Source organism: Orcinus orca, chromosome 6 (genome assembly GCF_937001465.1).
Source record: "Orcinus orca chromosome 6, mOrcOrc1.1, whole genome shotgun sequence".
NCBI lineage: Eukaryota > Metazoa > Chordata > Mammalia > Artiodactyla > Delphinidae > Orcinus > Orcinus orca.
In genome coordinates, this window is record NC_064564.1 from 16,050,853 (window position 1) to 16,075,921 (window position 25,069).

General features: G+C 50.7%; 2 protein-coding genes across 5 annotated transcripts in view; one reads left to right on the plus strand and one right to left on the minus strand.

Moving 5' to 3' along the window:
• Positions 1–3,939, minus strand: part of EPHX2 (epoxide hydrolase 2) — a 66,290-nt gene extending 62,351 nt beyond the window's left edge. For 2 of the 3 annotated variants that reach the window (XM_033429807.2, XM_049711741.1), the window contains exon 1: positions 3,691–3,939. In XM_033429807.2, the coding sequence (XP_033285698.1) occupies positions 3,691–3,791 (101 nt within the window). In that variant the 5' untranslated portion in view covers positions 3,792–3,939. The remainder of the gene's footprint in view (positions 1–3,690) is intronic. The other variant, XM_004270694.3, reaches the window with a different exon arrangement.
• A 1,557-nt stretch (positions 3,940–5,496) lies between these two features.
• CHRNA2 (cholinergic receptor nicotinic alpha 2 subunit) lies at positions 5,497–24,959 on the plus strand. Of its 2 annotated transcripts, XM_049711754.1 has the most exons (8): positions 5,497–5,873; positions 11,276–11,404; positions 13,266–13,588; positions 14,565–14,716; positions 15,154–15,198; positions 17,849–17,958; positions 21,003–22,011; positions 23,160–24,959. In XM_049711754.1, exons 3-8 carry the CDS (start codon positions 13,318–13,320, stop codon positions 23,283–23,285), a joined length of 1,713 nt encoding a protein of 570 aa, XP_049567711.1. In that variant the 5' UTR covers positions 5,497–5,873; positions 11,276–11,404; positions 13,266–13,317; the 3' UTR covers positions 23,286–24,959. The 2 variants fall into 2 exon arrangements, with proteins under 2 accessions (XP_049567711.1, XP_033285697.2); XM_033429806.2 differs by lacking the exons at positions 5,497–5,873; positions 11,276–11,404; positions 13,266–13,588; positions 14,565–14,716; positions 15,154–15,198 and having other exon boundaries at positions 17,852–17,958; positions 21,139–22,011.
• Positions 24,960–25,069: the final 110 nt, after the last annotated feature.

The following is a 25,069-nucleotide window of genomic DNA, read 5'->3' on the forward strand; positions in this document are numbered from 1 at the left end:
TAAATGTGTCTGTAAATTCATATAAATAAGTGACAGGCTGACGATCCCTTATTTGAAACCTCAGAACTACGTGAGTTTCAAAAGTCAGAATCTTTCCGATTGTTAAGGTAAAATGGGGGCTATACCACACATTAAGTAACCTCTCCAGGAGAGCCTGCAGCAGCCTTCATCATCAAACTCATTAATATGTTTACAGTGAGATGTGTCATTATTTACAGTAGTAGGATAGATAATGGTAAGCCTCATGCTTGTTCAGATCAGACTTGCTACCACATGAAGACAGGTCGGATTTTACTGCCCCAAAACTATGAAAACAAACAAACGAAACCCTTGGTTTTGGATAAATGAACTATGTGTCAACTAAGATGATATCTGGGATGGGGAAAGGAACAAGGAAAGGTGAAGAGGCACTGACATTTCCTGTTCTACATTATTCTGTTCATTTGAATATATTCATAATAAGAATGCATTTCTGTTATCAGTTGTCAAATTAAAACCCATATGTAAAATTAAAAATGAGGAAAGATGCTTCAGAGAGTACAGAGAAGCCCAGAGGTGCAAAGAGCAACCCCAAATCTGGGAACTGCCCCAGAAGCTCCTGGAAACATTCAATAAATATTTCCTGAAACAGCACACAGGATATGAGTAGGAAGTTCTGCTTCTCAAATACTCTTTCTGTATTGGCTGGTCACTTGTTTCTCGTGCTCAGAAAACGTTCACTGAGCGTTGCATATGGCAAGCACCTCAAGTTCTAGGGTAAACATTTTTGAAAGAAACTGACACTTTAATCATTCCAAGGGTTCAGTCAGTCCAGTGGTGCCAGGCAGACCTTCCACGAGGCTGGGTGAGAAGGTATTAAATGAAGCACACGATGACTGTCTACATGTCAGATCTGGATCTCAGGGAACCATCCTGGTTCCTCCAGATCACGTCAGCCTCCGTTGCCAAGGCACCACCATCTCCAGCAAGCACACCCTCCGCGGCCTCTGCTCTGGAGGACCACAGATGAGACTGGAGCTCCCTCTCCCTGCCTCCCCTGTATGATGCTGGAGGAATCTGCATCCCTCTGTTTCACCCCAGGTATTCAACAATCTCTCCACTGCTGGAGTTCAGCACAGCCACTGGCCCCTGCACCACCTTGTCCTCAGGCAGGTATTGACAGATGTCTGGGCCCTCACCCCCTAATCCACTCTCAGCTTCAACACCAGCCTCACAGGCTTCCTCTGTCCCCTGCAGCCTGGATTCTTCATCTTCATCTTCGTCTTCCATGCCAGTGACCCTGCAAACTCCTAGCTCAAGAAGGTCTCGTCTGCTTCCGTTCCAGTCTCCACCGGGCTTCACCATCTCTCCACACTGTTCCCCCCTCCAGCTGCCAAACTCTCAAATCTTAAACTGGGAGCGGTGACCTCTTTCCTCTTGCCAATGTCCTTGATCCATCACCGCAGCTGATTGTGAGCAACAATTATTTTACTGCATCTCCACCCCAGCTCAACTCAGAGTCAACTGCTATCAAATTAGGTACGTGCTCAGCCTGACCTTCTCGTGGTGCTACAACGCAGGCCCAGCCAACTTCCTCACTTCCCTCTCATGCCTTCCTTCCTGTCTGGCTAGGCTGGAATATTCAGTGTTTTGTGAACTCTCCTTGCTTTCCACCTCCCAGCCTTTGCTCACCTGGAAAGTCCTCCCTTCACATCTCTCCTCATCAGCATCCTATCAGTCTTCTCAGGGTCTGCCTCTGGTTCCTGATTCCCCCTGATCAGACCTAATCTCTCCCTCCTTTGAAGCAACTAAGAACTCTGTACCTCTCATGGCACTGCCTTCATTTTGAACTATGGCATCTGTGGATGTCTGAGTTTTTATACCAGATAGCAGGCAAGTTGGAAATGCCCGGTGCAAGGTAGGCCCTTGAGGCTCACTGTCTGAATTCACACCTTCATGGTTAGTTCACAGACTCCATAGGCTAATAAGGTCAAAGTCACAGACTCTGACCTCCTGGGGTCAGCTAGGTTTGCTATAACCTGTTTATGGCTTCTGGGAACAATCGTGACCGTGGTCACAGGGAGAATGTGTGAGTCAGTGTCACACTAGATGAACGAAACATGCCCCAAAATCACTCTGAATGTGCATGAGACTTTAATAAATAAAAATATGTATCAGGAACACAGTTACCCACCCACCTTGCACGTCATCTGATCTAACTAGCACAAAAATTTCTGGGGGAGGTGTTTTCTTATTTTAAGACTAACACTAAGGTCTCAGTTGAGTTGACTAAGTCAGGTTAAGCAAGGTCACCCAACGCTAAGTGTTAGAATTGAGATTTTAACCTGGGTCTGACTCAGAGACCAGTGCTCTTTGAAATTCCCCACATCTGTAAACTTGTACACTTGTGACCTGTGTACTCACAAATATACTCTCAAGTATATTCACTGGTATACTCACAAGTATACTTGTGACTTATATATTCACAAGTCATGTTCACTCCCACATTGATGAGGTCACAGGTACAAACATATCTCATATTGTAGCTTACTCTCTTTTTATGTCTTTTAAAAAAAATAAAATTTATGGGCCAAAAAAAAAATAAAGTGAAACAACACCGTGGTTAAAAGAGCTTCCAGGAAATGCAATCAAAACCATAGTGAGATTTCACTTCATATCTGTTAGAATGGCTATTATCAAAAAGACAAGCAATAATGTGTGTTGGCAAGGATGTGGAGAAAGGGAAACCTTTGTACAGCGTCGACTGCAATGTAAATTGGTGCAGCCAGAGGGATATTTTGGTATATTTCTTCCAGGCATTTTCAACATGTAGCTTTTTTCCATAGTTGAAAAATAGTTTTTCCATAGTTTCCATGTTGTATAAACAGTTGTACACTCTGGTGGGTTAGTTTTTTTGCACTTATTATAACAGATATTTTCTGATGTCACTGAAATCTCTTCCTGAACGTCACGTTTACTGGTGATGCTTCCTTGTCTACCATTTGCCAGTGCTTAGGCTTTGTGGCCGTTTCTGGTTTGCTGTTATAATGTGCAGGGCACAGGACTTTTTTCTCTAGAAACCTCAGCTTAGGTCTTTAAGATCCATTCCATTACAGAGAAGTAAGCGGGCAGCAGTCAGCTCGCGGAGCAATTTCTCTTACTTTAAGAAAAGCTTTCAGGGGCTTCCCTGGTGGCGCAGTGGTTGAAAGTCCGCCTGCCGATGCAGCGCACACGGGTTCGTGCCCCGGTCCGGGAAGATCCCACATGCCGCGGAGCGGCTGCGCCTGTGAGCCATGGCCGCCGAGCCTGCGCGTCGGGAGCCTGCGCGTCGGGAGCCTGCGCGTCCGGAGCCTGCGAGGTCGGGAGCCTGCGCGTCCGGAGCCTGTGCTCCGCAACGGGAGAGGCTACAACAGTGACAGGCCCACGTACCACACACAAAAAAAGAAAAGCTTTTAATATAAAGGTCAATTTTGGAGTCCTCAGAGAGATTTAAATAATCAGCATTCAGAAAGACAGTGGATCTAGTTACACACACTGGTACTTTAGGGTCGAGTAATTGTTTTAACCTTTCACCTAGCGCTCTCGCCCTACAGCAATCTGAAACCAGGGCTGGGAGTCCAGAAAGGCAACTTCTCCCAGGGGTCGCGCTCCTGCCGCCCGGACACACCCGCGCAGGCTTCTGAGTGCGGGCAGCGGCCCGGGTCCCCTTACCTGGGCAGCGCCAGCTCCTCCTCCGCACGGTCCCAGGAGCTGGCGAGCGAGGGCAGCGCCAGGACCCCGTCCAGGTCGAACACGGCAGCACGCAGCGCCATGACTGCCTGCACCTCAGCCTTCCACCCAGGTACAGGCCGCTGCGAGGAGATGGACGAAGGCCGGGGCGCGGGACCAGAGCGGCGAGCCGACGCGGCCTCCCAAGTCGAGTTCGGCCCCGCCCAAGCCCCCTGTCCTGGCCCCGGCTCCGCCCCTGCCTCGGCTTCCGCCCCGCCCTCTGTTCTGGCCCCGGCGCCCCCAACCCCCTTGCCCTGGCCTCCGTCTCGCCCCCTGTCCCGGACTTGACCACGCCCCACAGCCGCCCCAACCCCTTGTCCTGGTGCCGCCGGCGTTTCGTCCCACCGGGCTTCACTTGATGTACCCGCACCCACCGCGGCCCGGGCTCCATCTCCACCGCCTCCCGGCGCCTGGACCCTGGGGCTAGAATCTCACTTCGGCCCGGAGAGAAAGGGGGCCTGAGAAAGAGCCAGAGGCCACAGACCCTTGAGAGAGAGAGAGAGAGGCCAAAAGTTTCTTCATTAAATATTTGGATCCTCTATATTCGTTTTGGTTGTCATATCTAGTAAAGTAATAGCTTTGTTGCCCTTCTTTTCTAGATTCTGTACATATAGTTACAGGTCTGTCACTATCCTGACCATGAGCCTCTAGTCACACTCTTCTTTGTCAAAGCAAAATGTATTTCTAGAATAAAATATCATGCTCCAGGTATTGTATGCCGACCCAGAATACGTCCATCCCAGTCTCTTGTGAAATGAAGTTTAGAAGGAATAAATGTGAACTATGATTACCCCTTTGTACAGCCTTCTTGTACTAATGCTGCCTAAAAAGGTTTGAGCTTTGTTTTAAACCACACTCTTGGCTCATTTGTGTTTCTGGAAAACCTAAGCCTTAGGAGTGTCTGGGCTGTGCTTGCAAATGGGTTGTTGGACTCTTGGTGCCTTTGTAGTCAGCTCCATGAATTAAAACATACTCCTGGCCTGATGTTCCAACTTGCCATGAGCACAGCTCAGGACATAGGTGCCGAAGACCTCCCTCCCTCCTTCACAGTGTCATCTGTGAATTTACCCAAGATATTTTCCCCCTTTAGCTGGAAGAGATAGATACCTGCTGAAGTCAAGAAAGACTTGATCTACCAACCATCAATCTGATCGACAAGACAAATGAGTCTGCCTTGGGGTGTCTTGTTCTAGTGAACCAGGACCACACCTGCTTCTCTTGCTTTATAACCTCTTCTGGGATTGTGCCTGAGACAGTTAGTGTTTTCTGAGATCCGCTCCTGAGAAGCAGGAAATAATTAACCACCCCAAATGTTGTAGAAATAACTGAAAAAAAAATTCGATATTGCACCTGGGCGACGCTGGGTGACCTGTTTCAGAACACTTTCAGTGGAGTTTTTGGAGATAGACGCTAGATTACCCTAGATTTGAAGACTGAGCCAGAGTTAAAGTGAATACATACAGTAGTCACTCAAGAAATTGGTGATCTCTTACCTCCACACTTGCATATGCAATTTCTTATTCAGCACCTCCTCATGAATATCTCATAGGTTATCTCGAATTTCTCATGACTGAAACAGAACTCTGGCTGCATTCCCACCTCCCAAGCCTGCTCCTGGTCTTACTAAAGGGCCTTCCCTTCCAGTTGCTCAATTCAAAGAACTTGGACCCCTGGTTTCCAGCTAACCCCTGTGTCCTTGAACTCAGTCCCAGTGGTGGCCAGCTGATTGGGGCAGAGGTGACAGCTTCCACATCCGTGGTGGTGTTTTTCTGGGAGACTTTCTTAAAGGCCCAGTCTGAGGCTCACTACGCCATTCTTTTCAAAGATTTTGCAGGTTCCTAGTTTCCTGTATTCAATCTCTCCCTATTTAAATTAACTAGAGTGATTTCTGTTGCCTGACTGGTGCAGTACTGTTTAGGAATACATGTATGTGTTTGTAAAATGTAGCGAAGTGAAGAGAAAGGTCACACTGACCGAACTGGATTTTATAAATCCCCCTTAAAAAAAAAAAAGAAACTTAGAATATAAGACTCCACTTTAGATGGAAATCATCTTTGGTGAAGAGGAAATTATGGAGCTGTCTTATGGACCTTTGTTTATTCCTGGGCTGTAAACTATAGCACCTGGTGAGTTACGGAGCTTCCTGGATGAATTGCTGAGGCAAAGATTAGAGGTCTCCACTGCATTTTATTGTGCTCTGCTCTTTGTCATGGGTCATTGTCCCGCTGTGCTTTCTGCCACCCAAGGTACGGGAAGATGAGAGCTCACTCAGCTGGGCTATGGAAAAGGGATATCTTTTTGAAATGTACATCCTAACCCTTATGTTTGCTAATTTGAATATTTATAAAATTTGTTTTAGGTGATAGCACGGATTCATAAAACATGGCTAATGTAGTCGTGAAAATTCAGAAGTTACATCTGCTGTCAGTCACTAAATTTGTATTGAACTCATTACACTGAACTCATTAGGTTTCGTGTTGGATTTCCTGCCCCTGCTACCCCTTTCCCACCTCCTGCGAGGCCTTGGTTTTCCAACGCTACTTTAACACTCTGTTTAATTCCTAGGGGTTGAGAGAGAGGTTCACACTGCTGCTTCTCCTGCTGTAGGTGTTTGAATCAAGCTTAAAGTTGTCTCAAGCTGTTTTCTAAACCCACATTCCGCCTGAAGCTTCGTCCTTCTTTCGTGCAGCAAATGAATTTCTTTTATTCATTCAACAAATATGTATGGAGCACCTGCTGTGTGCCACGTGCTTTCTTGGCAATTGGGATTCACTGGTAAATAAAACAGACAAAAAATAGAGATGACCAAGAAGTTTCCATTTTAGTGGAATGATGAATTCAAGGAGTTGCCAGTTGTTTGTGGGACAATGAGAAAAATGAGACAGGGAATATTGATAGTGGCTACTCGTCGTGTTTCTTCTTTGTCATTGTTTTGGCTGCCAACACCTATAACCTCTTGCTACATTTGGAAAATTCTGCCCCGTAGTGGACATCTATCATTCAGAGATGCACAATGTCCTTCAAACATCGCTCTAACTTAATATCTCACATTTTGAGTTTTACCTTCTTAAGGTAGCCTCCGCAAACACCACGTTAGCTGGGCTCCCTTAACACTGATCACGTGACAGGGGCTCTGCCAGTCACGTGAGAGTTGGGTATGGGAATGAGCAAACTGAAGCAACAGCTGTGTGAGCTGGAACTTTCTTCCAGCCACAGCAGTAGCGGAAGCAACTAGTTTTGATCTCGGAGAGACAGCAGGGGCTAGAGGTCATAGGCAAAGTGGCCCTGACTCTTTTCCCCGTTTGAAAGCTAGAATGTTTCCAGGAGGCAAAAACTGTAAAAACAGGTACGAAGTTTATTATTAGAGACACGGCATAACCTGTGGGAGAGCCCACAGAGAAGCAGTTTGTTTATTTAAGACAGAAGCAAGGCAGAAATACACACCCAGAGAACAGTCCTGGAGTCCTGAATGAGGAGGCAGTAAGGAGGTGATTTAAATCACTTACGTAGGGCAGTCCTTCCAGGTCTTTGTTTACACTTGGCGAATTATCTTGTTTCTTTTTTCACACTTGACTGGTCCCAGGACACTCCCCAACATGCATGCGCAACTTTTTGTTAAGGTGGATCCCACTGCAGAGGCCTGTGGGTGCATGTCCACACTATTATGCAGTGGCATCCCCTCCCTTTCTGACCCACAAGGAGCCTTCCTGCGCATGTGCAGTCAGGGAAGTTTTCCTGACCTCAGGAGTGGCCGTCTTGTCTCTTTATTTCAGCGGAGCTCAGCTTCTGCCACTAGCTTTGTCCTTGGAGTGTCTGGGGGAGAACAAAGCTTCAATTTTACTGCCCTTGACAAACACCAGCTGTCCAGCCCAGGGGACCATCTATCTCCTCTCTCAGATTCTCTGGGGAGGCTGAGACAGAGCTTCTCCAGTCTAGCTCTGGCTGTGCATGGTGCCAATGGGGTGACACGGTGATGGCTTTGTTAAAATTGTACCTGGTGTGGTTTGCTGTCACTGCATTGTTCTTGGCTGTGTGGTTTCCACACCTGCTTCTCTTGTCCTCCCTGAGATGCTGTGAGATATCAGTATCCTCTAATGAGACCCTTTCTGCTTATAAGACTGAGAGAAATGTCTGTGGTTGCAAAGAAGAACCCTGTAAGACGTAGCCACCTTATGAATCTTAGAAGGAAGAGCCACTCTGACCATAGAATCCAAAAATGCTAAGGGCTCACGTTCTCAGGTGAAGGCCTGTGAGCTTAGCTCAGCAAATCAGACGTACCCAGTCCAGACTTTACAGCAGGAGCTGGTGAGGTGAGCAGGGCAAGACGAGAAACGTTTTGGTTGGCAGTTTCGGGGTGGCAGCAGCAGCCGGGGTCCCCAGCTGGCAGGAACGAAGCAGGCCCTGTGACCCTCTGCTTTCGGCGGCAATAGTTTGAGCGCTATAGTTGACACTCATAGCGCGAGCACTTCAGCAATAGGGTCCAACGCTAACTTTTACAATGACGAAGGCAGTGCCTGCCTTTTCTTCCTTACTTTGTTAATCTATTTTATTTTCTGCCCACTCCATTACTTTATATGCAGTATGCTTTTGATGGACTTTATGGTTTATTCCATAAGAAACAGAATTTCAAGATGACCTTGTGTCAGGATTAGAGCAAGAAAGTGCATTGACTAGAGAGGCAAGACTTGGAGCTGACTGGAGTAACTGACGAGATGTAAGACTTTGTCCCTTTGGGGTTACGATGAGCTCTTTTGTGTCTGTGAGGAATGGCTGTCTTGTGTTAGTGTTCTAACTATGTTCTCTTAGATTCACTATTGGTCCATTTGGTATGCATTACAAACAAGGCAACTAATGGCCAAAGTTGTCTACATCTTCCCAGTGATCCAGCCTTCAGGGGAGTACAGACATCATATTACAAACCCTCCAGCCAATCTCAAGTCCACACCCCCGGCCATCTCCTTTACCTCTCTCTCTTACACCGGGCCAATATTTCCCCTGCAGTGAATCACCCCAGGGCCAGGTACTGAACCACCGGAGACCACCCCTATACCCACAGCCCACAAAAATGATTCAAGCTATCCAGTCCTAGGCTGCTGACCCTGTCCTGCCTTACCTTCCCTACAGAAACTCCAATACATTCTCTGGGTCATGCTTTCTCCTTTGCCCTTCCTGCCCTCTGTCTGGCCCATGTGCTTCCCCGTGTGGCCCTATGTGACATGCCATGATTCCTGCCTCTGGGGATCTGTGAGTATAAACTTCTTCCTCTGTGACAATCATTCCCGTGTCTGCATGTCTTACCATACCTGATTGAAACAAATCCTGGGTACACATTTTAGAACGGAATGGGTAGGTGTGAGCATTTTTTTCAAAGTGTAATTATGGAAAGTTGGTTGTGCATTGGTGGGAGGAGCCAAAGAGCAAATTTGTGGGAGTTTCCCAGCATTTAAACTCCTTTCAAATATTCTGGGAAAGTTCCCAATGTGGCAGAAGCCACCTTTCACATAGAAGTTCCAAACACCAGATTCCTGCTTCCTCAGCCTTCCATGCATTTAGTTCACGAGCCCATGATTAATCAGATGCGTTTATCCTGACCTTTGTATTGGGAGCTAGTGACACAATGAAGTAGGAATAGAGGAGAATTAATTCTGACAGCAGCAGGAGTGGCTGGTTTCCAGGGACAGCAGTGACAGCAGTACCAGTGACAGATGGTGCAAGGTTTTGCATCCATTTCTGCAGCAGCAGGGCCCACTATGCTGGTAATAGCTTGTGATTTGGGCTTTAGTCTGGCTGGTGTTTCCCTCGCTCTCACCTGTGCTCCAGGGGGGGTTCTCCAGCTTTGTAAGTACACCTGTGAACTTCCCATTGCCCTTTAATAAAATCATTTTCTGCTTAAATTAATCAATAGATTTTTATTGCTCAAACCAAAGACCCTGGCTGATACAATCTATTATTTTCCCTTTTCCTTCCCTCTTTCCTTCCTTCCTTCCTTCCTTCCTGCTAGCTTTCTCTCTCTATGCATTTAATACTTGCATAACTTTATATACACACAGATATACATATATACCAATATGAAAGTACTTATGGTAAAATATTAACATTTGTTAATTCTGGATAGTAGGAATGTTGGTGGTTACTTTTATGTGTTCTAATATTCTCAAAAGATAATGCTAGCAATCATAGACACATGTGTAAATATATGCATGTATATATCATATTTGTATATATCACATATATATCGGGTTGGCCAAAAAGTGCGTTTGGGTTTTCTGAAGATCTTACAAAAACCCGGACGATCTTTTTGGCCAACCGATATTTACATACGTACACATATATATCATGTATTATTTCAGTTTTCTAAGCCCTTTATTTATACTAACTCATTTACTCCTCATTACAAGCTTATGAAGTGGAGCCAGTATTCATATACTCCTTTTACATATGAGGAGACTGAGGCACAGAAGGCTCTAGAGACCTGTCCCAAACCGCACAACTTTAAAGGAGCAGAGCCGGAAGTTAAACCCTGGCAGTCATGTCCTGCGTCCTTGGCTTTTAACAATACGTGGGAGATGAGATAGCAAGGTGCAGACCCCAGAGTGTTTTTAGGATGGAGAATGAGCTTCCTTATGGGATGAGTGGAAGGAACAAGCGAGAGGGAGAGGGAGATACGAGAGAGCCGGGCGACATTTGATAGATGGGGCCACCGTCAGGATCACAGGGCCACGCTTCGCCACACACAGCAGGAGGAAAAGGACTCCTGAGCTGATGCGGGGGAGAAGGAGGCAAAGGGTCAATTTATGGTTTGAAGGAAGGTGAACTTCCTTATCTGGGAAAGTGAAGGCAAGGTCACCAGCAAGGAGGCCGAGGAGGAAACAGGCAAGCTGCCCCCAAACCAGGTGGCAGCACGAGGGAGCCGGGGTCCTGCAGGGGAGAAGGGGAAGGAGAGAACCTCAGGCTGCTGACTGGCGGCTCTGTCCTTGGTCCTATTTTACTCAGAGCTGTACTGCTCTATTGACAGACAGACCCAGGAGATTCCCCATCTACGGGTGAGGTTGGGGGACCCCAGGAAGTGATCCTGGAGCGCAGGATCCTTCAGAGCAAAGAACGAAGCATCTTCGTAACCAGACAGCAAGTAATCTGCTGTTGGTCCCCACTGGACAAGGACTAGATAGTCACAGGCTCCTCCCCCTTCCCTCCAGAGAGGGTGTGTGTGTGTGTGTGTGTGTGTGTGTGTGTGAGAGAGAGAGAGAGAGAGAGAGGGAATGAGCATGCGTCTGTGTGCCTGCCAAGCTGGCGGTCCCTCCCGTGGACCCGCCTGGCTCTTACCTGCAGAAGCATCCGTGCCAGGCTCTCCGTGCTGTCCTCCTCAGCAGGACCTGCATGAGGCTTCTCTGGTCACCAGAGCTGGGAGCCTGGGCACAGCAGCCTGTCTTCAGAACTTGCTGTCTGAAGCCAGGAAGCCAATCTGACTCTCAGTGTCAGGTCTCCCTCATCCGCCAAGGCATGTCCTGTCCCAGCATCTTTTTGACAGGGAAATGAAGACACCCAGCTGTGCCCTGCACCTGCCTTTCCATTCTGGGGGGACTTTGGCCAGCTGACCAGGACCTCCAAGCCAGGCTGGTACTCTGTTCTTTGAATGGCTTGTCTTCTGTGGTCACAGGTAGGAAAGGTGCCCCCGAGCTTGTGTTGGGGACATTGTGAGGGCGGTTCAAAGTGATATGAGCAGATCAGCAGCTTCTGGGCACTTAGGAGGGAGGTATGTCAGAATGCTGGAAGTTGCCTGCTTCTAGAAAAATTTTAGTCTTTTGGTTGTCCCTGCTGGGGCTGTTCAGAGCCCAGTGACAGTCACCCCCTCCCACTGGTGAGGGTGGCTCCGTCTCAGGACTTATTGGCTTTACTTTGTTGAATCTGCTTCTATGTCTTTATTACCACTATTCCTCTTTGGTCATTTATTTACTCACTCAGTAAATACTCTATATGCTTTAACAAAGGCTAACAGACATCAGTGTTATTCACTGACTTGGAAGATAGCAAGTTCTTCGTTGCTGGGTTTTTTGCTGAGGCTGGAATTTGTGGAGGAAAATGATCAGCTGGTGTGGTAATCCAAATGACCTTTAAGATTCCACCCGACCTTGAGATGGCAAGCTTCTGCGATTAATTGATGTATTGAGCAGATCAAATATAAAAGCTAGAAATAGGCTCTCTCTTCCCTAAGCATCTCTGATGAAATGATTTGGAAGAAAAGACACTTTCATTTCCTCAATCAAGAGACTTTCCTTGGGGTGTTGACAGTTATGGGAGCGCAATGACTCCCATGCTTGGGATTGTGCCAGATGGCGGAGAAGTGTGGGGTGAAATCGAAGCAGGTTTTATGGAGAAGGTGGGACTTGTGAAAAGAATAGAGTGGGGGTGAGAAGTTGAAAACCAGCTGCAGTAGGAAGATGGACAAAGAAATCAGCCCACATCACCTTGACTTCAATGGAACCAGCATTCAGGATGTGGGCAAAAGAGGCTGACTTGAGTTGGGGTATGGGGCGCAGGATGGTCTAGACACACTGGTACATGGCAGCGATACAAGCACAGTGAGGATATTGGCGTCTGAGCCCTTTACATATGCAATATTTTTTGTACAGGTTTCCCTGGGAACTCCATTCACCCAGACCCACTTTACAAACAGGACATCAGCCCGCAGACACCCACCCCCACCCCCGAACCTGCCAATCTGGCCACTTAGAGGATCAAAGGATCCAGGACTCTTTCTCTTTCAATAGCCTTCTAACAAGAGGTGGAAGTTTAATCACTGTCAAATACCTGGAAGAATTTCTCCTTTGGTTTCCGGTGACAAATTAATGAAATTATCATAGTGGGCTAATTACAAGGGATTAGGCATCTTGCAGGAATTTGTCCGCTGGAGTCAATTCAGTCTCATTTGCACATTCTTCCAGAGGGTCCAGGATGTCTCTGGTTGGATCTTCATACGATGCAAGTTCAGCATGCCTGGACTGCTATTTCTTTTTCCCCTGTTCTCACTAATGGGGAAAAAAAAACATGCATTTATTTCGTGCGCTTGGTTGAAAGGTGAAACAGATTATAACCTTGGGATTTGTGCACGTGATATCAGCTGGAAGGAGAGATGAGCGGAGCTGCACACAGAGGAACCTCTTAGAACCTCGGATCCAGGTGAGCCTGGCCTTGGGGTAGGGCACCTGTACCTTGTCGCCACCTGTCTGCCACAGACCTCAGTCGTGAGTGTGGCTGAGCAATGACAATCATGGTGCTAAGATCTATAAAACACAGTCGAGTACTGGCTGAGTTGCCCATACAAAGTTATCCTTCTAGTTGGCACCACTGAGTAGCACTTGAACATGTTATAGTTTAGAAGCTGAAGATGTGAGCTTGAATCCCGACTTCATAGCTTTTTAACTATGTGTCTTGGGCCAATCAGTCAACTTTTGTGAACAGCAGCATTTTTTTAATTTAAATAAAAGAGATAATAATAACCCTTCCCCATACCTTCCTAGGGGTGATGGGAAGCGCAAATGAGGTCAAAGGTGTAAAGCACTTGTGTCAAAGATGCATCATCCTAAGAACCCTTTCCTGGGCTCACTCAGGCTTGGCAGTCAGAGGGAACCACGTGGAATCCCCAGGGAGCTCCGCAGTGCCAGCTCCCCAGGCCCTGCTGGGGAAGCGGCCCGAGGTTCAACCCACAGCCGAGGCCCGGCCTGCCCTCCTTCTGATGTCCAGCGGCAGCCGGACCCCTCCTCTGAAGCCATGGGCCCCTCCCGCTCTGCACTCCCGTCCACGACAAAGCTCGGGCTGTGGTGGCTTCTTCTGATCCCGGCAGGTGAGTGGGGATGGTCCCTAGGGCATCCTGTCACACCTGTGAGCTCCTACATGCCTCAGGGAGGAAACTCCTGCAAGTGGGCTGGTGGCAACCGCCAGAGCCGCAGGGGATGGAGCTGTTCCACCGCAGGAAGGTGGTGGGGGGGCGATCGCTGCGTCGCCTGAACCTCCCCGAGTCGCAGTGCTCCCCATCTGCAGAATGCCAACTGCACTGTGACCCTCCCAGGGCTATTGTGTGGTGACCTGGAATGAGAGGCTGTGACTAGCGCCGGGGATACCGCTGGCACACGGCAGCTGTTCTTACCGATGTTCTGAATTTTAGAGCAGTAGTTCTCGACCTGCTCAGGCAGGAGGACCCTGAAGAGGTGAAGCTGTTTGCAGAACACGGTGAAATCAGACACGGATAGACAACTGGGGACACTGCCCAGCTGATGAGAAGGAGCAAATGCCTGTGGTTTGAGGATAAACAGGCGACATGCTCCAGATGGAAGAGAATTTCATGGCTGGCATTAGTGGTTCATTACAAGAGGATGGGAGTGAGAGTTCCCGGGGCCAGGTTCACGATGACACGTGAAGCCCTTCCCCCTGCAGCTCACCCCACACAATCGGGCTTCTCCCCCACGTTGCTGTCCCTTGGGGCTCCCCAGTTCCGGGCTGGATCTCATCCCCTGTCTGACTTCTTCTCACTGCTCTGCACCTCTCTCAGCACTTGTTTTCACCCCTTATCCATCAGTCACAGAGTAACTGACATTGCTTGAGCACCAACCATGTGCTGGTTGCTTTGTAAGCTCTAACACACAGGATCATTTTTCCTCCTCGATAGTGTCTTGAAATAGGTTCTGGAATAGTGCGCCCATTTTGCAGATGAGGAAACTGAGGCTCAGTGAGGTTAAGTGGCTCTGATTGGACAGGAGAGGGAGCCAAGCGCCCAGCACCACGGACTCCCGGAGACTCCTCTCTCCCCTCCTGTCCCACAGCATCCGTGCAGCAGGCCCCCCCCACCCAAGCCGAGGACCGCCTCTTCCAACACCTCTTTAGGGGCTACAACCGCTGGGCAAGGCCGGTTCCCAACACCTCGGACGTGGTGATCGTGCACTTCGGGCTGTCCATCGCCCAGCTCATCGATGTGGTGCGTCTGTCCTACCATCCTTTGCCCCCTTGGGATCGGCCTCAGACATGGGCCCCTTTCTGGGGCTCCTCATCCCTCCCCAGCCCCAGCCCTCCAAGCCCACCTCAGTCAGAGCATCACCCCACGGAGCCTGGGGCTACTGCATCTCCCTCCCGCTCTCAGCCCTGAAACCCCTCGTGGGAGGGCGTTGACAGGCAGCGGTGGGTTTTCTAAATACCCTGCCCTGCTTGTTCCGCCCGACATAAGCCCAGAGGACCCCGTGGAGATAATCTGAGTGAGGGTGGTAGTGTCAGGAGGGGTGGTGGGTTGGCCGGGCTTGCGGTGTCACCTAACAGGTTCTCTGGTGAGTGGGGGCCCTGAATAAGCCCCTCCCACTCTACCTTGTTTTCTGGGGCTCATTCATCACTCTCATTGCTTTCTTTCCCGCTACTGGCCAGGATGAGAAGAACCAAATGATGACCACCAACGTCTGGCTAAAGCAGGTGAGGGCCCCTCCCCTGGGCAAGACAGGAGCGGGGTGGGAACCCACAGACCCCAGCGCCTCCCAGGACTCTTCCACTAGAAGCATGATTCTGAATTTACCTTTTGCCTGAGTTGCCACTCGGGATGTTCCCGAGGCCAGCTGACTGCAGACGGCTTCTCGTGAGGGGCTGTGCTCTTGTGTGGCCAGGCTCTGCCCAGCACCTGAGAATGTCACCTACAAGAGCCACGTGGTCCCCTTTCTGGGCATTGCCTACGTCCCCGCTACCGTTTGCAGATCAGCTCGCTGAGTCATCACCGAAAGCCATGCAAGGTTTAGTTCTGCCATTTTATAGCTGAGGAAAACAGAAGCAGAGGGCAGCTGGGCTAGACAAGGGCGGCCCAGGTGTGCCCCACTCAGAGCCCCAGGCTCCTTCTGCAGGAGAATGCTGAGTGCTCTGTGTCTACGCTTCCTAACAAGCTACCCCAAAACTCACTGGCTAAAACAACGGACAGTTTATTACATCTTTAGTTTTTATGGCTAAGAGTTTTAGTGGTTTTTTCCGCTTTGCACGGGGACTCCTGGGGTTACTGGGTGGCGTTTTGCTGGTGGCTGGTCTGCTCTGGAGGGTCCAAGATGCTTTCAGTCACAGGTTCATCCCTCAGCAGAGATGTCTGGAAGGCTCTGGAAGGTTCTGTAAGCCAGGCCCAGCTGGGCTCTTCTCCAGGCCCTTTCAGGGTCTCTCTGCCTGTTCTCTCCAGTAGGAGAGTTCGGACTCCTCACCTGATGGCCCAGGGACCCCAGAGCGAGGGTCCCAAGAGACAGGAAATGAAGTTGTTGTCTCTTAACCAGAAAATGCCTCAGCATCAACCCTGGCCAGTGGATGGGTAACCCTCTTTGATGTGCCATTCTTGGGGCAGAACTTGGGGACACAGGCTTTATAACAGCCTGAATATATTCTCTCCTCTTTACAGATGAGGTGCAGAGCCATGAAGGGACTTGGGAAGCCATAGCAGTGCAAGGGTCAGACCTAGAACCTGGGTGGCCATAATTGTCCCCATAGGCCAGTTACCTAGGCTTCAGGGACTGGAGTAGGGAGGAGAGGAAGGAGCCCTGGAGCAGGAGTCAGGCCAACCAGCACCGCCTCTGATTAGCCTGTGATACCATGCAAGTTAGTCTCAGAACCTCACTTTGCTCATCTGTAAAATGGGGCTAATATAATCTATTGCCGATTAATATAACACAACTTGGTGTAGATGCCCCCCAAATGTTGGTTGAACCTGAAAACTTAACAGACAATGGACTGGGGGGAGGGGGTACATTTATGAAGACCAATCCCTTTCAAAATTATTCCTCAATGTCCCGAGAAATCCTGACAATTTTAGCAACACTTTTATCTTTCCTACTTTGCAAGTCTGGACCCTCTCTCTGCCTAAGCCTTCCCCTACAGAAAAGCAATCAGCACCACTGCTGGGCCAGCATCTTCCCAGGTGTAGTTTCGGTACCAACGGCAGTTTTGTGAGATGATTTTAGTTGGCTCTCAAACCCTTTTTTTAAATAGTCATATATTTATATTTTAGTGGATGGTTTCAAGTGCTGTGGGTTTTCCAGTTATTTCAGTGATGTAAAATTCAAAAATTTATGTAGGTTTAAAAATAATGAACTAATTTAAAGGAAAATACTAAGTAAATGCTAATATAGGCAGTGCAAATATATTGGCCAAAATTATGAAGCTGGGACTTGAGTGCTTGAAGTTTGTGAACCATTGAGCTGGATCAGTGCTTTTCCTCTCATGCACCTGCTTCCTGCAGACACTCCTGTTTCCCTTACTTCTTCCTGGATCCCTAGCCAGTTGATGTGTTTGTGTAAATGTTACATGACTTTCCTTAGAGGGGAAAAGGCACCACGCATGGGAGACTTTTCAAGGGCACATCACTGCCCTATTTTAGTGCAAATGCACAAAAGCAAAATGGCCCCTAGAATTAGGGCAAGTTTGGAGACAGGGAAGGCTGGGTTCAAGCCCCAGTGCTGCCACTTATTGACAGCGTACCCTCTAAGCCTCAGTTGAGAAAACAGATTCGCTTGGACCAGCCGGTGGAAACAGGGCTCCTAGGGGACGCTCCAGCGCACAGTTGGAAATCCACTGGGTGACTCCCCTTTCTCAGCTGTGTAACTCTGATAAAGGCGTTGTTTTACCCCTCTTGTCCTCAGTTTCCTTATCTGTTAGATGGGGAAATACTTCCACCTGCTCTGCACTCTTTGCCCGGGTGTCCCACTAAGGGTCTTCCTAGACAGAGGGTGTGAAAAACCTTTGTAAACTGCGATGCACTAAAAAATGTTACTACGAATGAGTGAGGCTGCTTGCCGGGGTCGTCCAGCTAGGGAGTGGCAGAACAGAGGCGGGACTAGGGTGACCCGTCCTCCAGAAGTGCCCGGGACTTTGAGTACAAGAGTGGGGGCAAAGCGAGGGCTAGATTATTTTAGACTGGACTCCCCGTTCCCATCTCAGGGCCCTATCCTGGCACCGCGGCCCTTTCTATTCTGTGGGGCTAGGTGAGGAGCTCCGGGTGCTCCAGAATCCAGCTGCTGGGCGTCCCCAGACTGCCCTAGGTTTGCCCCGAGGCTCCCTCCCCCGGCAGGGCTGCTGACCTGACTCCCCTCCCCACGCACAGGAGTGGAACGACTACAAGCTGCGCTGGAACCCGGCCGATTTCGGCAACATCACATCCCTCCGGGTCCCTTCGGAAATGATCTGGATCCCCGACATCGTCCTCTACAACAAGTAGGAAACGGCTGGGGTTGTGGAGGCCCCTTGGGACCCCTGAGACAGGGGGTTCCCTGCGAAGGGCGGGTAACTTGAGGCTAGGCTGGGTTGGACTTGGGAAGTGCGCCCCCTTGTGTCCAAGCTGCGTGGCCTTCCTTTCAACTCCTGCTTTGCTCATCCTCGCCGCACCACCTTTTCTCTTGATTCCCTTCTTTCATCTTGTTCTCTCACTCATACACCCAAAATTTATTGAGCACCTACTGCATATCAGTGCCTGCGCTGTGCTACTGGGACACAGTTGTGCCAACACTGAGCATTATTTGAAAAATATGATTGGTGCAGGCTGTGAAAAAAGTGCCTAAGTGTTGGAGTTTTGCAGGATGGCATTATTGTTGGAACAGGTAAGCAGCATCCCAGGGTTACAACTTTGAAGGGATCAAGCATGGGTGTTTTAAAAAGTATTATTTATAGTTGCCCTGTATTCAAAACCAAAGAGGACCAATCTTTGAACATAATGACTAGAAGTTAGTAAAAGGCAGGGCAGGCTAAAGAGAGCCCCAGAGGACCAAGTCGGGTTGTTTTAATAGAAGATATAAAGAGCTATAATTTCATTCATGTTTGGCATCAGGTAATTCTTCATTTAGAAATGAAGAGCTTAAAAGATATTTGGCATGATGTTTGTCTAAAAATATTTTCTGAAGTGGGACTCCAGGGACCACTAGTTCCTGGGGATATGAATAGGTATGAAAAATAGTTCTGTGGTCAAATAATTTTAAATAACATTGTATGTCGTTAAAACCCTTTCTGCACCCCAGCCCCAGTCCTTTGGAAAATGTCATTTTAAATGTTGTTAGAACTTGTACAGACAAGAAACCCATTTAGCCCAGCATTTCCCAATTCATTTGACCCACATTTAGAAAAGCTATTTTTAAACAAGAATAAAGGGAAACAGATCCACTTCTGAAGTTAGGGTCTCTAGATAGGTCAGAGGGAGGTGACAGTGATCCCTTTACACTGCCCTGTCCTGGTCAGGCCCAAAGCCCTGTCATCTGAGCCATCTCTGTAAACACACATTCAGCATGAATTACCTGCAAGGTCTAACATTGCCACTGGACTCACGGACCCCTCACCCCGTATCTGCACCCAGGATCCCTCTAGTTTCTGCTTCCTGTGCACCTGGCAGAGAGCAGGAAAAAAGTCCTAGCATCAGATAGGACCCAGAGTTTTAGGATTGCCAATAAGGCTTTGTCCAGTGTTACTTGATTATAACACGAAATTCTTTTGATAGGACAAAAGTTCAAACCAAATTCTTGCAGACATTTAAAGAAGGGTATCTCCTCCACCCACTCCACTTCTGGTTAAGAAGACCCGGGGAATTGCTTCTCTCTTTCCTCAAAATGGGGGCACATGTTGCCATCTAGTGGTGCTTCTGTATGATGACAAAAATGCCTTAAAAACATTTTTTTAAACTTTTGCCTTGATCTGTTTGTAACTCCCTTTCAAAGTTCTGGTTTCCAACGTGCCTAACTCTCTATCCTGGAACTACTTTAAGGGAAAGAAGTCTCTCTTCCTGTGTATTCTTTTATTTTATTTTATTTTATTTTATTTATTTTTGGCTGCGTTGGATCTTCGTTGCTGCGCGCGGGCCTTCTCTAGATGCAGTGAGCGGGGACTTCTCATTGCGGTGGTTTCTCTTGTTGAGGAGCACGGGGTCCAGGCACGCAGGCTTCAGTAGTCGTGGCACGTGGGCTCAGTAGATGTGGCTCACAGGCTTAGTTGCTCCCTGGCATGTGGGATCTTCCCGGACCAGGGCTTGAACCTGTGTCCCTTGCATTGGCAGGTGGATTCTTAACCACTGCGCCACGAGGGAAGTCCCTCTTCCTGTGTATTCTTCTGGTTCCCCTGTCTTTAGGATTGATCGTGGGAACTGGATAGGGAGGGAAGGCGGGGGCTAAGAGCTCACTGCGCCACCTCGCAGGGGGAAATCGGACTCAGGCCCGAGTGGTCACCGCTGTTCCAGTGTCCCCTGTATCCTCATGGGCCCTTAGATGCCTTAAGGGCCCTCACGACGCCCATTCGGGCCCCGCCCTCACTCACGCCCCGCCCCCAGCTCGGCCCAGCAGCTCCTCCAGTCCAAACACACACTGTGAGTTTTATCCTTTCCCTCCCCTGTTCTTTGTTCTGCGGATGCTCTGCTGGTCCGCTCTCCACCCCCAGCTTTCTGCCAAATCCTACCCTCCATCAAGGCTTTGCTGAAGTGGCAGTGGGCATGGTGACCCTGCTCACCGGACGCGGGTTCCCCCCACTAGTTATAATGCTGTTGCCAAACCGCCTGCCTGGCGTTGTAGGTGTTCAGGCCTGCTTCTCAGTTCCTCGTGGTTCCCTAAGGGCAGGCATGAGTCTCCCCTCCACCAACAGCTCCTGCAGAGGCCCCAGTGGGTGCGGCTGGCTCAGAAATGCATGTTGGAGGAAGACGGATGGTGTCTTCCTTCACCAGCAAAGATGTCAGGTGTCTTCTGAGGAGGGAAGTAAAAACCTCAGGTGTAAATGACATGACCCCCAGCAGAGGGGCTTACTCACCATCTGCAGGGGTCGGGGGTGGAGGAGAGAAAAAATACTCATGTAAACAATCACTCTAAAATGTTAAATGAATACAAACAGGCCATCAAACTACAAATATACCACATGATCACAAAACCATAAAAATGCTGTATGTGTTATCTAGATGACAATCAGATACACATGAGATATAGATATATCTCGTATATGTATAGATATAGATCTATAACATCAAAGCGTTAATAGTGGTTATTTTTAAAATTCTTGGTACTTTCCTATACTCTTAAAAATTCCTACTTTTGTAATTAAAAAGATGGTGTCTGAAAGACAACTCAGGCAGCTCTAGATGTCTGTGTGCCGGGGAGTCTTACCTGCACAAATCCCCACAACTTGGCCCGGTCCGGCTGTGTTATTGGGGTCCCCCTGCTGAGTGTTATCTGGAGCAGTCTGGCTTGGGTGCCTGGGGTGCGCAGGGTGCCCCCCAACGCCTCTCCTCTCCGCAGTGCAGATGGGGAGTTCGTGGTGACCCACATGACCAAGGCCCACCTCTTCTCCTCGGGCACCGTGCACTGGGTACCGCCCGCCATCTACAAGAGCTCCTGCAGCATTGACGTCACCTTCTTCCCCTTCGACCAGCAGAACTGCAAGATGAAGTTCGGCTCCTGGTCGTACGACAAGGCCAAGATCGACCTGGTGCCGATGCAGCAGACGGTAGACCTCAAGGACTACTGGGAGAGCGGCGAGTGGGCCATCGTCAACGCCACGGGCACCTACAACACCAAGAAGTATGACTGCTGCGCCGAGATCTACCCCGACGTCACCTACTACTTCGTCATCCGGCGCCTGCCGCTCTTCTACACCATCAACCTCATCACCCCCTGCCTGCTCATCTCCTGCCTCACGGTGCTCGTCTTCCACCTGCCCTCCGAGTGCGGCGAGAAGATCACGCTCTGCATCTCCGTGCTGCTCTCGCTCACCGTCTTCATGCTGCTCATCACCGAGATCATCCCGTCCACCTCGCTGGTCATCCCGCTCATCAGCGAGTACCTGCTCTTCACCATGATCTTCGTCACCCTGTCCATCGTCATCACCGTCTTCGTCCTCAACGTGCACCACCGCTCCGCCAGCACCCACAACATGCCCCACTGGGTGCGGGTGGCCTTTCTGGGCTGCATGTCCCGGTGGCTTCTGATAAGCCGGCCCCTGCCACCCTTGGAGCTCCGCGACCCCCCAGATCTGAAGCTCTGCCCCTCCTACCGCTGGCTGGAGACCAACGTGGATGCGGAGGGGACGGACGAGGAGAAGGAAGGCAGATGGGCGCACGCGGGTCACTCGTCCCCCTTCACAGGCGTCCCTTACAGCCATGGGGGTCTGCGCCCAGGGGCCTCGGGTCCCAAGGCGGAGACCCAGTTGCCGGAGGGTGGGCCCCTGCTGTCACCTCGCATACAGAAAGCACTGGAGGGCGTGTGCTATATTGCTGACCACCTGCGGGCGGAGGATGCAGACTCCTCGGTGAGTGGGGGCTGGGGGAGGGGCCATCCCCTGGGTGACTCCACCGGCCTAGTAGGGAACACCCTCCAGGGTGTTAGCTTGGGTCAACCCAGGCTCCTCCATGAGGACCCATCTCCCTTAGTCATGGCCTTGGAGTCTGGAATGAATTGTGGTGGAGAACGTCTAGCTGGCAGCTCTGAAGACGTTTATTGGGTAGGAGGCAGAACAGCAGTAAGAATGTCCCCGCTCAGCCTAACTGGGAGACACAGGACAGAGCTGGAGGGGGTCTCCCCACGCCACCCTCACGCAGGCCATTTCCCACCATTGCCCGTAGGCGGGGTGGGGGGGAACTCATCGGGAGACCCCGAACAATCCAGCCTCCCCCTTTGTCCTGACGGGCCCCTCCTTCTTGTCCTGGGCTCTGGGCATTTTGTGAACTTCACTGTTCACTCAGGAACACTGAGGAAGCTTGGACGGGCCTGTGGGCTCCCCTCCCCCGCCCCCTGCTGTGTCCTGCCACTGCCCAGGGTCACAGAATCCTTCTTATCAACTCAGGGAAGGATGAAAGGCCAGGAGGTTATTACTGGGTGGCCTTGCTGAGTAGATAAGACAAATTAATTGTTATCTAATCCGGGAGCAGCTAGGACTCCAGATCCACTTGCCTGGGCTGTAAGCCCCAATTCCACAAAGCCCCTACCCCCCTGCAAACACCACCCAGCCCTTCCCTGGGCCACACCTACCCTCCCCTATCCCCCCAGCGGGTGGGTGAGTGGGTCGGGAGGCAACATGGGGGCACAAAGTCTTCACCATTTTGTAACTTCTGAGCGTTGCGTTTAAATCACTGCAGGCCCCCTGGGAGGGTCCATGCCCCTGGGTGACTCTAGAACCTTCTGTGTCCCTCCAGCCTCCCCTACCGGGAAGTTGAGAGCCTATGGAAAGGCTCTGGGCTATTATCACAGGGGTGGTATAGGACGGGAATCGCTAGGAGAGGGCTGTTTGAGTCTTGAGATATCCCTGTTTACCGGCCCCCCTCCCACCCCGCTCCTTAGCTCCCAAGGTCTCAGTGGCGTCACCGCTGTCCCCAGTGCCATTCTTACAGGGGCTGAGCATGGGCGGGACACCTCCCCTTTCCCAAGTCCTCGGTCACCGTGCACCCATCTCCCCTGCAGGTGAAGGAAGACTGGAGGTATGTGGCCATGGTCATCGATAGGATATTCCTCTGGTTGTTTATCCTTGTTTGCTTCCTGGGGACCGTCGGACTCTTTCTCCCTCCGTTCCTAGCTGGAATGATCTGATGCCACATCGCCTGCTTTGGCCCAGATGTGGCATAGCTGACCGTCTTTAACGGCTGCCGCCTCTGGAGTATGCCTTCGGAGTCAACGCCATCCAACTACAGGTGCCTTTCCATGGCGTCCGGACACGGAAGCCTTCTTGGGATGATTCACTTGACAGTATTGTACTTTGTGCTGAGAATCTGCTGGGCACGGAGCCCTGTTTGGATGCTGAAGAGCTGGGCCAAAAGGAACTTGCTCTGCAGAAGGTTACGACGTGGTGATGACAACGTGAAGACGTATAAGATGCTCCTGGGATGCAGACTCTGAGGGATGCGGGTGGGGGGAACCCAGGGGTTGGGGAAGGGCCATGAGAGGAGGCTCAGACCTCAAAGGAGGGGTGCGTAGGGAGAGAGCGCCTCGGGGGCATGGAAGGGCTATGAACAGCATTTGGGATTCAGGAACAGCCCGAAAAGGCAGGGGGGACAGCCAGGCTGAGGTGGGCTTGAGGATGGGGAACAGAGGGAGGAGGTTGGAAGGGGAAGAGAAGGAGGAGGGCCACAAGTGGGGCGGATGCAGGTAGCTGGGCCGTCCCACCCACCTGGAAGCTCTTGTGACAGCCCAGACTTCCCCCACCTTTAGCCCCGGCCTTGCTGGTGCAGACCCGCTTAGCACCAGCTGGCCCTCCGAGAGGTGTGGCCGCACTGAGAGTCCCCGTCTGCAGGGGCGCTATCTGTCCTTCAATGCGCATGGACAAACCAGAAGGACACCCCCAGCCATTCCTGACCCAACTCAGGCCCGCGGTGCGCTCCCTCCCCCCGCCCACAGGATGAGTGGTGGTCAAGCCCCAGGCATCCAGGACTTTTGCTCGGAGGAGCTGAGAGGAACGAGCTGGATGGCTTTGCACCCCGAGACGTTGCAGGACCCCTTCCCTTCCCAGCCTGCCCGCCCTTCTTACCCGAAGCCCCGCGATGTCTTCTGACCGGCTCTGTGCAGCCTGTCTTGCCCCCTGGAATCCCGCAGTCCCTCGCCCCAGCGCCGTCCAGCCCGAGGGCAGAACCTCGGCCCTAACAGATGCGGCACTGGGTCCTCGGGACAGGGTGGGGACTCTGGACGAGCAGCCAAGCGGGGCAAGCACCTAGTTCTCTTTGACCTTCTGAGTCCCCTCCTTCTAAGCTCCACTTGCTCTCCCTGACAGACCCCAGGGGACTCTGCCACAGCGGGCCCAGTCCTCCCGCCTCAGTTCTCTGCAAGACCCCCTACTCAGAGGCCATTCTGGTTCCTTCTGCTCTGCAGACGCAGCTGCAACCTCCTCCGTCCTCCCTGCTGGCTCTCCTGGAGCAGTGGTGCTCCCAGACTTGACCTCCTGGTGCAGCGATGTTCCCTCTTGTTATTCCGTTTCCCACCCAACTGGCAAGTGAGTCGAGATCAAATAAAGCTGAAGGCTGCTCAGTCAGCTGTGGGACCCCTCCCCAGCACCCCTGGGACCACCGCACCCCCTCAGAGCCCTGGCTATTTGATGGCTGCTGGGAGAGTGCCACTGGCATCCCTGTGTGGCCCTGGAGGGGCTGCCTGGGACCCCACTGCAAAGTCGCCCCTGGCTCAGGTGCGGGGGGGGGGGGGGGCGGGCAAAGGCCTGGGGCAAGCGCCTGACCCCTCCGCCCTGGGCCCTGGCATCACCGCAAGCCCCAGGGGCTTGAGCCCTGGCTTCAGCCTTTGATCTTCGCCCAAAGTAAGCACAATTGATTCCTTCCAGGGCCGAGGCCCGAGGTCATCGTTACCCGCCCCGAAGGTCAAACAAACAAAAC

Bases quoted from the DNA above. Each gene is read 5' to 3' on its own strand.
- CHRNA2 (XM_049711754.1), top strand. From the start codon at position 13,318: ATGCATCATCCTAAGAACCCTTTCCTGGGCTCACTCAGGCTTGGCAGT. The intron at 15,199-17,848 runs GTGAGGGCCCCT...CCCCACGCACAG, and splicing joins CCAACGTCTGGCTAAAGCAG to GAGTGGAACGACTACAAGCT. The intron at 22,012-23,159 runs GTGAGTGGGGGC...TCTCCCCTGCAG, and splicing joins CGGAGGATGCAGACTCCTCG to GTGAAGGAAGACTGGAGGTA.